Source organism: Phalaenopsis equestris, unplaced genomic scaffold (assembly GCF_001263595.1).
Source record: "Phalaenopsis equestris unplaced genomic scaffold, ASM126359v1 Scaffold001269, whole genome shotgun sequence".
NCBI classification, from domain to species: Eukaryota; Viridiplantae; Streptophyta; class Magnoliopsida; order Asparagales; family Orchidaceae; genus Phalaenopsis; species Phalaenopsis equestris.
Genome location: NW_018165708.1, coordinates 332,924 through 344,770, shown reverse-complemented (window position 1 = coordinate 344,770; position 11,847 = coordinate 332,924). Strand labels below are relative to the sequence as shown.

General features: G+C 35.8%; 1 protein-coding gene across 3 annotated transcripts in view; it reads left to right on the top strand.

Moving 5' to 3' along the window:
* The window catches only part of LOC110033729 (protein SCAR3), a 33,339-nt gene extending 26,113 nt beyond the window's left edge, over window positions 1-7,226 (top strand). Inside the window, exons 5-10 of one of the 3 annotated variants that reach the window (XM_020737789.1) lie at window positions 2,647-2,708; window positions 2,815-5,332; window positions 5,436-5,501; window positions 5,974-6,078; window positions 6,536-6,660; window positions 6,899-7,226. In XM_020737789.1, coding sequence (XP_020593448.1) covers window positions 2,647-2,708; window positions 2,815-5,332; window positions 5,436-5,501; window positions 5,974-6,078; window positions 6,536-6,660; window positions 6,899-7,019 — 2,997 coding nt within the window. In that variant the 3' untranslated portion in view covers window positions 7,020-7,226. Of the gene's footprint in view, window positions 1-2,646; window positions 2,709-2,814; window positions 5,333-5,435; window positions 5,502-5,953; window positions 6,079-6,535; window positions 6,661-6,898 lie in introns of those variants that run through there. The other 2 variants (XM_020737790.1, XM_020737791.1) reach the window with 2 other exon arrangements.
* Window positions 7,227-11,847: the final 4,621 nt, after the last annotated feature.

The following is an 11,847-nucleotide window of genomic DNA, read 5'->3' as shown; positions in this document are numbered from 1 at the left end:
GCGGGCTGCTCCGCTAGAGTTTCGCCAGATGGTGAAACCTGGTTTGATCCTTCGGCTTTCCCATTGTGCTTGACGATGAATTCTGCGTTCTTCAATCTCTTCTGCGATCGTCGACTCCTACGCGCCATCGTTTCTTTCTGCCCAACGACGAAGGGACTTTGAGGTTCTGCGATTTTGTCGTCTCTCCTTCACGCTATCCGGCTTCTGCGTGGATCTCGTCAAGCTGCAACTGCTTCATGGCTAGTCATTGTCTACCATTTGCATGGACATCGTCGAGCTGTGGCTGTTCCGCGGCTTCGACAATTGCGGTTTCGCCCCGACCTCTTCGGCTTGTCGTTTTTGCCCTCTGCCCTACTTGGCAGGGTTTCTCCTTGCTATGATGGAGCTTCCTTTTTCTTCATTTGAACCTGGCAAAGCCTCCTTTGCCCACGTTGTGGGTAATCCTCATGGGGAGACGACGGTTGTCTTCCTCTCAAGTTATAAGGAGCATCATGATGGTATAGGCGACTGCCCATTTATTAAGAATGCAAGCAGGAAAAGTGGGAAAACAGCTTTTTTTTCTCTAAGTTAAAAATTTCATTAGAAATTTCATCCCTGACTGATAAATTCAAGTTTGCTCTTATTGAAAAATTTCAGTGGCGACACCCACCTATGGATGTTATCAGGAAAAGTTTTGATGATCTCAAATTAGCAGGAAAGTGGAAAGTGGAGCTCATGGATGGGAGACACGTATTGATTCAATTAACCGTGCTTGAAGACTGCACTCGGATTTTCTCCAAAAAATATCTTAACATTGCTGCTAAACCAATGAAGCTACTCAAGTGGCCTCCTGATTTTGACCCCAATCATGAACCGTCTATTGTACCAGTATGGTTTAGTCTATCTGGTCTCAAGCTGCATTTTTTTCATCATCAGGTTCTTTACTCTACTGGTGTCATACTTGGGGATCCTATGAAGCTAGATCTACCCACTTTCAACCTAACTAGACCTTCTGTGACCAGAATACTTATTGAAAGAGATATTACTTTACCTGATATTACTGAAGTCTTGTTGGGCACAACTCATAATTGATATGGGCAACAAATCGTCATGGGGCATAGTCCTCCTTATTGTTCTCATTGTAAGATGTTTGGGCATAACCTTGATAAATGTCATAAGTTTCACCCTTATTTGAAATCGAAAGATCAGGTGAATAAGAATGGATCCTCCCCCTGAAAATACGGTTTTTGCGATCATACTTTAGGTGGAACACATATATCCAGAGCAGTGGCAAAAACTGTAGTTTTCACAAATCATCAGGGAGGGGCTAATCTTCAGGAAGAATGGACATGTAGACATTAAGGGTTTTTGTGATGCTAGTTGGGTAAGTTGTGCAAATGATAGAAGATCCTCCTCAAGATACTGCATCTTCTTAGGGGACAACTTGGTCTCTTGAAAAAGCAACAAACAGTCTTTAGTAGTGAGGTCAATATTAGAGGCAGAGTACAAGGCCATGGCCCTAGGAGTTGTCGAGGTGATATGGTTGAGACCTTATTGGTCGAGCTCAAGGAGAACCAAGGAACTCAAATGGAGTTGTGATATGACAACAAGTTTGCACAACCCAGTGCAATACGATAGAACCAAACATGTGCAGATTGATAGATTCTTCATCAAGGAAAAGCTGACTAACGAGCTACTGAAGCTAAGTCATGTAGTCACTGGAGAGCAAGTGGCTGACTGCCTCACTAAAGGACTTAGTTCATTTGATTTGTCTAAGTTATGTGACAAGATTGGCTTAGTGGATATATTTTGCCCATCTTGAGGGGAAGTGTTGAGATCTGGACCTTATTTAGGGTCCTATTGGTAAAAAGATTATATTGAAGAAGTCTAGGGGTTTATTTGTAAAACATTGTAATAACCTATTTAAGTCCTTGTTATGAATGTATAGATTATATTTTGAACAATTCTTTCTACAGAAGCTGAACCGTATAATTTTTGTGCTGTGTTTTTCTCTCTTTTGAGATGGTTTATGGTGCATATTTTGCATTTAAGACAATGCTTTTGCATCCTTATTCCGGCAATGCCAAATATTCAAAGAGAACATGTGCTACACCCCCTAACATTTGTAAGTCCAGTTTAGGCAGGACTGGTTTCAGCACAAGTAATCCAACATACCTTGTCACTGATGCATTTATAAGGATTTATGGTAATAGAATCACACCAATTGGCATGCCAATGGTTAAATTCTGTTCCATTCACCACAATCTTTGTTTCGTTAGTAAAAATCCGGTTTCAATGACAATTTCATCCCATGGTGCTTCCACAGAATACTTGACAGTTCATGCATGCCGGATTTCAATAAATTATGATCTCTCTCTCTCTCTCGCTCGCTTTTCATGCCCCCTCATGCAGTCACAATATCTCATGTCGCAATTCATGTGGACTCTATGTTTAACAAGTAGACATTGTTTCAACTTGCATATTTACCCATGCAACACATATAACCTGAACAATACCAATTTAAAGTCTATTATTTTCTTAAATATTTTGGCAATAATCATATATATTTTTTATTTTCACACTCATGAGAGTCCTTAACGAGATTATATATATTGATGAGCTTCTTACTCCTGTTAATCTGAATGTCTATCTTATTATACTGTCAAGAGAAAATATTCACGACTTAGAGAAGAAATTCAAGACCCAGAACCTACTTCACAATGTAACAGGTGTGTCTTCTTTATCCTAGTACCGAAGCAAATAATTATTTTTCTGTTTTAATTCTACTTGTTTTCTAACATGTGGCTATGATTAAATTAATTTTTAAATGATCAGATTAGAGAGCAGTGCAAGGTTCGCACCTCTAAGTAATGATGACAATTGCTTTTCAGCTGAAAATTCTTCACAACCTTTGAATACTATGAACAAGTTGAACTGTACTGGGCAAGTTTCTGAGACAAACCATTCAGTTATGCATAATGCTCCAGAGTATGACAGATTCTCAGTTTCTAATACACAGAACAATCATGATCATACTGGTGCTTCTCTGCTACATAATGATGAACTTGTATTTGATGTGGATAATGATTCTCAAGATGATTTCCTGCATTGGAAGATTACTTCATGGTCGCCTTCTGTTACATGGGATGAAAAATCCGAATTAGTGAAGACTGTAGGTCTCAAATTTTCTGATGGCACTCAAGATTCAAAGCCTTTCTTTGTGAACTCTGAATCATCAAGTGTTGAGGAGCCTACTAGAACTGGATCTTTAAACCGAGCAAAACCCTCGTCAATTATTGCAGATTTACCCAGATTACCTTGTGATAAAAACGAATTTGAGGAAGTTAATGAGACAGATAATTATGTGGACGCTCTTAATACGCTGGAATCAGAAGTGGAAACAGATTCCGAGTGCCCAACAAAATGCATGCAATCTTTGTCTGATATGGAGCATCAGAAAAATGAATCTGGAGTTGCAAGCATGGCTCAATATCATAGCCACTCTAAGAATGAGGTTCCTATGTCAGTTCATGATTCCTCAAACAAGTACAGGGTGCCAAGTGATACCAATTTTGATGCTTCAAGAATGCTAGAAGTTATGCAGTCAACCCTGGAAACTGACTTATCTCCAGGCGCGGCCTATGATGGGGGCCAAATTTTTGAAAGTAGCGTTCCCACAATGTCAATAACAAATACCTTACATGGAACTGATGATGATCAACATCCATGGTCTATCAATGCCAAATCAGAATCTGTTCTGAACCGTGAAACTATAGCAGCAACATCCCCGATCCAGACTTCACCTCCGGTCAGTATTTCAAATATTCCTTCCTCGAAATTATGGACAAATGGCAACCTTCTAGGACTCGAACCATCAAAACCTGTAGATCTTAATCTCCCAAATGGAACAGGGGCGATGTCTCAATCTAATAATTTGAACAGCAGTGTGAAGTCAGAAAAACAAAATATGGCCATTGGACAGATATCAAAGCAGTTGAAGTCAGATGGCAATGTGCAAGGATCAACTGAATCTTTAAACTTCACGGATGAGGCAATTTTGAACAGCAATCCAGCCTTGAGTAGGAAATATCTAGTTGATGAAAATAGTTCCCTGGAAGCTTACTCAACATGCATTGGTCATAATAATGATGGCTCTGGTATTCAGCAGAATCCTCAAGAACAATTTGTATCCCTTTCATTTAGTGAGCATGAAGGAAGTCAAGTTGCGTCCCCAAATGTATTAACCACTATGATTAGTCAAGTACATCAAACAACAAAACGTCCTTCTAGCAAGGTATCTGAACCATGCGGCCCATTTAGTGCTGCTTCACTATCCACGGATTCTGTGCAGAATAGGAAGTGTTTGTCTCCCAGTTTCTCTGGATTAACTCAAAGAAATCTTGTACAGTGTCTTCATATAAAACCATCACTTAGTAATGCTAAAAGTTCCGCCCAACAAGAGCCTGTCAATATTGATTCTAATCAATCAGAGGAGAAACCTCTCGTTGATAATCAGAGAAAAAGGTTTAATGAAGTTGCATCACAGACACTCCACGAGCAGAGTCTCATAAATAAGACTGATTATGGATCATTGGAATACCCACTTTCTTCCACTTCTCACTACTCTCAGAATTCTTCCCCACCATTGGAGCATATGAAGATATCATTCCATCCCATGAATAGTATAGCAGCATCTAATCTGAAAGTGGAACTACCTGACGGTTATATAAATCAAAGAATTGATGCAAATATGCCTCCTCCATTACATTTATTTTCAGGATGCAATCTTCCTTCACAAGATAGTGCCTCTGAATCTGATGACACTTTCTGTAAGTCTAATCCATATTCAACTGAAGATCTTCTCAGCGCCTGCTCGGATTCTAATTCTGAGCTTTGGGAGCAAGATGAATATTCTGAAATTCAAACAAATGAGCTCTCTGATGATTTTAGAAGGATTTCATCATCAACAGAAACTAATTCAAGCCAAATGAACCATCAGGATATTTGTTGTGGGAATGATACAGATTCTTTTCTTCCTCATTATACTTCAAATATTCCCACTTTTGAATCATTAATGAATCAAGATGTAAGATATGAATCTTTTTCAGTTAGTCCCACAAACGCTACAACGTTAATGCCTACTGAACTGCCACCACCACCCCCTCTTCCTCCAATACAATGGAGATTGACAAGGCCTTCATATGAAATATCAGGAGATAACTACTCTGATCTTACCCAAATGGTTAACCATTTTGAGTACTCTCAGAATCAAAATCTGCCTGCACCCATGGAAATTGAAAACAGTATTCAATTGACAATGCACCTTAGAGTAGATGGACAGCACAAGCAACTGGTAGTTAGCTCTGTTAACATGATTTACATTTATCATTATCATCTATTGCAACTTAATTTTTAGATTATATTTTTTTTTCACCATCTTTAACTTATCCTTTCAGCAAGATAATCAGAAGACATGCGAACTAGATGGAAGAAAACAATGGCTTCGTCAAATCAGGGACCCAGTAAGTTTCAAATTCCTTTTTCTTAGAAATTTATTAACATGATGCTCTTACTGAACTGTAAAAATGTCAAGCTATATGCAACTTACGATTATATCAGGATTTAATTCATAAGCATATCAAATTATGGAATTTAAGTAATCAACTTTTTTGTTTATAGTGTGAGCATGTCTTTTTTTTATATAAAATTACTTGCTTGAAACTAAAAAAGTTTTTCTTATGTCCCCTTCGTGATCAAAGAAATTGCAATCCTTTCTTGTGTGATGGGTTGGGTTGGGTTGGTAATATCTATGACGAAACATGATGTCTATTTACAACACTACTTTCTTTTCAAAATTTACCTCCTTGACAATTTCTCTAACAATACATCACATTTTTGTATAAAATTTCTTGTTCTGATGCTAAACTTGCTTCAGATTCCTTTTTTCTCACTTGCTTTCTCACCTTTTCATAAGTTGTTTTACATACTCTGAAGGAAATTCCGCACAACCTGGAACCATGTAAAGAATCAAAGAGTCAAATTGCTAGTGGTGAAGGAGTTTATGAAACAGGAGATCTGCTGCATCAAATAAGAACCAAGGTATAACTTCAATATTCACATTCAGAAATTAAGTTTTGTAGCTTCCTGCTGATAAGATGTCATTTATCCTTAACTACAGGGTATGACATCAATTTATGCATAAATTATGGATGCTATAGTTTACCCTTCTATTAGTAACTTGGTAGCTAATGGAATGAAAATGAAGTAATAAATCAAAATTTAGAAGAAGATATTTAGTGTGTTGAAATCTTTCAGTAAATCCTTCTCTAATGGATGTTGAATGACAAACTATGAAATAAGGCCTAACATTTTGAGTAAAACCGGTGCATCCTGGAGGATACAAAGTTTAGCAAATCCACTGTATAGCCGCCCCTACGCAAACATTGAAAGCCTAGCATTGAGTTATGAACATTTGCTCAAAAATTTGTCTAAATATTTTCTTATATTACCCTTATATGTTTACAATAAACTCTTTGTATAACACTAAAATCTACAGACATTTAATCTGAGACGCGCTGCAACATCAAGGCCAAGTTTTGTGACCCAGCCCACCAGTAATGACAGGGTTACCGCAATATTGGAGAAGGCTAATGCCATACGCCAGGTTCTTCATATTCATATGTAGCTCTCCTTTTCCTGCATCATGTTCTTATAGATATTTTTCTGTTAGCTTAGCTTAAAACAAATTATTTTTTTAGCTCAGAAATGTATCAATATTATTCAATATGGTGGTGTGTTTGCTTCAATATTAATCCATACTAGGCAAATACTAAACATAAGCGTTAATAATTTTCTTGAGCTAAGCTCCAAAAAATCTCTCCTTGAGCTAATGTTTTGTACATTTTTTTAATATTGCAAGGCATGCGCAAGCAGTGATGAGGACGACAACGATGTCGATTGGAGTGACAACTGATCTTCGACATTTCCAAGGCTGCCGACTTCTTTTTACTTCTATTCAAAGATTTCGACACGAGGAATGAAAAAAAAAAAGTCATCAGATATGTAAAGAAATTTGTCATCTATTGATCATGCACAAATCTATGTATTACACACGTCAATGCATATTTTATGATTTCTCTTAATTCTGATCAAAATTTCAATGGAATTTCTTATAGAAATTGTCTGCAGCCGTATGTACCTATGCATGGGAATTCCATGAAGTATGTCAATAGAATAACTTCTTTGTACTTCAGATAGAGTTGGTATTCCATTTGTTATATATATTTCTGAAGAGTTGTTTATTATTTCTATTTGTATTGATTAAAGTTGTAATATTGATATTTTATTTCCCATTTTTTGTTAAAGGCAGAAAAACAAGGAACATCATGGACGGCATATCATTTTTCAAGCTTATTAGAAATTATGACCTTCAATGAGATAATGATGTTTGATTCAAACTTGTGGGAAGATAAATTAGTGGTGGGAGTTTTCTAATGCTGTCCAGCTTTTTATAAGAATAAATTACATCATTTAATGTTATAAAAACTGCTAATACATGATTTTCATTTAAGGCACTAAAATAAATAAAGATTATAATTTTAAAAATCTTAAAAATTCGGACTGACCAAATCAAAGAATTATTGCAGCCTTCCGATAGATGCCGGTTCTCCTTTTGCATCCAGGCGGATCTCATGCTGCCTCTTCCCAAGCTATATGCACCCATCTAAAAGACCTGAGGCAAACCACACTATCAGGGATACTCTCTACTACCACATCCTGATAAGCACTACATCCAGGATCGCTCCAACCTCTATAGAATTATGCTTACTGGCTCTATATATATTGATGTAATTGTAGCAACAAACTTCAGCTGAAAATCTTAAATCTGTACATTTCCTATTTCTTATCTAATGCAAATGAAGCTGTACATATTGTAACTTCAGCTCCATCATGGTATCAGAGACCCGGCTTCTCTTACCTCTTCTCCAATGTCAAAAACTTCCTCCTACACAAACAAGGAGGCACGTCAAGCCACACCAATAATGGGATACACTCCCATCCCTCAATCTCTCAAGTTCATTGTCACGTCTCGGGTCCGTAAGGCAATACATTCTGGCAATGCAGGATATGATAAAATGAATTGAACATATTTTGTATTTTGAAAAGAAAAGATTTTATGCAAATAATAACATGAATATATTAATATATGTAAACTTTATTTCATAATGAATAGTTTAGTGATATAACTGAAATGAAAGTAGAAAACTAGATGAATCAAAACTAAAAGGACAACACTGAACAGCTACCCATATCCTAAAAAGGAAAATACTGTAGTTTACGCAGATACTATAAAAAGACCAACACAAGAAAACTATAAGTAAAATGTTAGGTTTGGTGGAGACAGTCCTCTTGGTGGGTAAATAAAACTTATTATAAAAAAATATCAAAAAGTAAATTTGAAAAACAAACTCAGTAAATAACAATTATTTATTAAAGCATAAATGACAATGAAAGTGAGGTTTGTAGTATGAAAAACAAATAGTGGTGATCTCTACATGCATATATATATATATATATATATATATATATATATATATATTTTTTTATATATATATATTATGATAAGATAACAAGAGTGATAAACATCATATATACTCACTTACCATAAGATAACATGCAATTATTTTCAATCAAGTTTCTTATTATATAATTTTCATTTATAATTATATATAGCTGATTTTAATAGACTCTCTGAAACCTAGAAGGTCAATAACAACCTAAAAAAATATGGTAATTTCTCATAGAGTCTTCACTCTATGGGTCTGTCAGTCCAGTTAGCCAAAATGTAAAAGAGTTTTGCTGACTTGCATATCACCACGCACAAACATGTCAAATTATTTTCATGGGCATAACATGTAATAACTATAATATTTCATGCAAGCTTGTGGTATGACAGATGTAAATTCATATAACTGCAAAAAAGAGAAGATCATAACTACATGATTAATTCAAATAGGCAAAAAATTTTGCAGCAATAAATTAAGATGGATCTTAATCTCATCATGAACAATAATTGAACACTATACAATTGTAATATTCTAACTGAAATAGTAAGGAAATGTCTGGCAATCCTATGGAATAGCTATGAAACTACTACAATTAGTAAGGATGAACGTCTTTAACGAGGAAGAGTATGTTTATCCTCTAATAAAAAGCAGTTAATTGCCTCAAGACGATAATCACGATAGTTATACGAATTCATTGATTCAATTAACAATTCTACACCATTTAAAATTTAAAATATAAATGATTATACAATTTAGTTTATTTATTCATTAAATTTGGTACCACCTAATTGACAATTATTATTACTATTATTATTATTATTAGTTCATTATTTTTTTTTAAAGAAAAGAATTATGGACGTTTACATACTAACATACTTAAAATAATATCTTCTTTTGTTTTATTCCACACATAACCACAAGCTCAATACTAGTGCTCTGTAAAGTAAAACACTGGGTTGGATCAATCCTTTATCAAACAATTCTTTCAACTGGATCTTGAGATTCTAAAGTTCAACAATGGTCACCTGATATGGTGCTGTAGAAATTAGAGTGGTGCTCAGAATTTGGTCTATGGTGAACTTGATCTCACGATCTGTTAGTAAGCCAGACAAATCTTTAGAAAATACATCAATGAATTCTTAAATCATTGGAACAATATCTAAGCTAACACTTTATCTCTTAAAATTTATCATATGAGTCGGATAGTCAGCACACTCATGGAAGAAGAAATTATAGGCCTTAATTGCCAAAATTAGGCATGAAATGGCTCCTCTACCAAAAGGAAACTGAGCTTAGTATGCATAAATTCACCCCTCCCTTATGAAAATCTATAATTGCATGATATGTGGATAGTCGGTCCATGCCCAAGATTACATTGAACTCAGATAGTGGGAATAATATGAGAGTAGCAGGCATATGCATGTCATTGATGATAATATCACAATCACGAACACACTGAGTAATGATAATGGGTCGGCCATATGGCAGAGTGATTGATAAATGTGATATAATGAATGAATCAATGCAGTATATACAAATAAATTTGAGAAGAATGAATGTGTTGCCCTGAGTCAAATAATACCCCTGTTAGTTTTTTATAATAAGGATACTAAATATAACCACATTAGGAGCTTCATGAGCTTTTTTTTGTATCATAATAAATGCTCACGGTGGAATTGCCTGTCTAGGCTGCTGTAGAGCTTGATAGCTGAGGGTGGTACTACACCATTGAGTTGTGTTGAAACTTTAGTGGGAGCTATTGGGTTGTTCATATTGTAGTACAAGAGGACGTGGTTGATATGGTTGAGATGCCACCATTTGTTTTGGATGTAGTTGAAGCTACAAAATAATTTCATTTTGCTTGACTCTTTCTGTGATGCTTCCAAAATTGTCCTTCGTCAGACTTATGCCATTTATTCTTGTGATGAGACAGAATTATTTGCCTAGTTATTCATCACTTGCGATTGACCATGAACTTTGAAGGGGAAATCCTTTGATTTATGATCAATACTATAATAGTTGAAGCATTTGTCGATGCCCAAGTTACATGTCACAAAATGTCATTTCTTACAATGAACACATTGAGGATTTGTTTTTGACTATGCGTCTGATGATTCTGATTTTGCAACTAAATTCTTCTGCTTGAAGACATGCTTTTCCTCGCAGACATTGATCTCTATCTTTGCATGAATAACTCAATCCACCAATTTTCTATAAGTTATACACTTGAAAACTAATAATCACCCTCAAATGTCCTCTCTTAAGGCAATAAGTATGTTGTAATATTCTGATTTTCAAGTTGATTAATCAATGGAATGAAACATACAATCCTAGCAAATTATGTTTTGCACTCACGAACGATCTCCATTCCTTGCTCAAGCTTCCTTAAGTCATTCTTGAGCTTGTCACGATCTGCTATAGGAAAATATTGCTTCATGAATAGTCTCTCAAAATCCACCTAGGAAACTATTGTCTCATTAAAATATATTGCGGGGGTGAATTTTCCACCAATCATCAGCTACTTGCTCCAATTGGAATGTCACATTGTCCACCTTACAATCTTAAGGATATTTTATTCTTCAAAGCCTCTTCTCGATGTCGAGAAGTCATGCATTACACTCGCTCAAGTCCACTGTGCCATTGAAGGTAAGATGATGTGTCTTCAAAAGTGGATCTATCACTCGATTCATAGTATTCACATTGGTCATTGCCATTGATTGATTGGGTTGTGCCCCCATAATAGCTACTAATGGGACTGATTGAGTGGCTTGCAATGTCGATTGTGTCGCATGCTGAATCGCTTGGACCGCTTGTGTAATTTGTTACAAAATTGACTTGTAGTGCTCTAGTAACATTCAAGGTCGCCACCTCCACGAGAGTTTTCATGTTGAGATTTGGTGCTCCAATAACCTTGGTGGTTTGAGTAGGATCAGAACGACACCGATTAGGGGAGTGAATACACTAGGAATAAGTACATCATTTATAGTAACTCTCTAGCCTCTCCTTCCATGAGCAGTTGAAGCACTTTTTCTTCTTGGAGCTATTTAAAATAATTGAAAGATATGTGAAATCAAAATTAAATAACTGAATAACAAAGAAAACCTAACCTTACTTAATCCTATGAAGACAAGAAATATGAGATGAAAAGTTAAAGAAGGTTAAATACAATACATAGGCTCTCTCTGATACTACTATGTCACACCACGAGTCCAGAAGACGGTACCCCCAACAACTCAAGGCATAATGAAGCCAATTAAACATGTTTTGTGTTTTTAAAAGAATGATTGTATGCAAATAATAA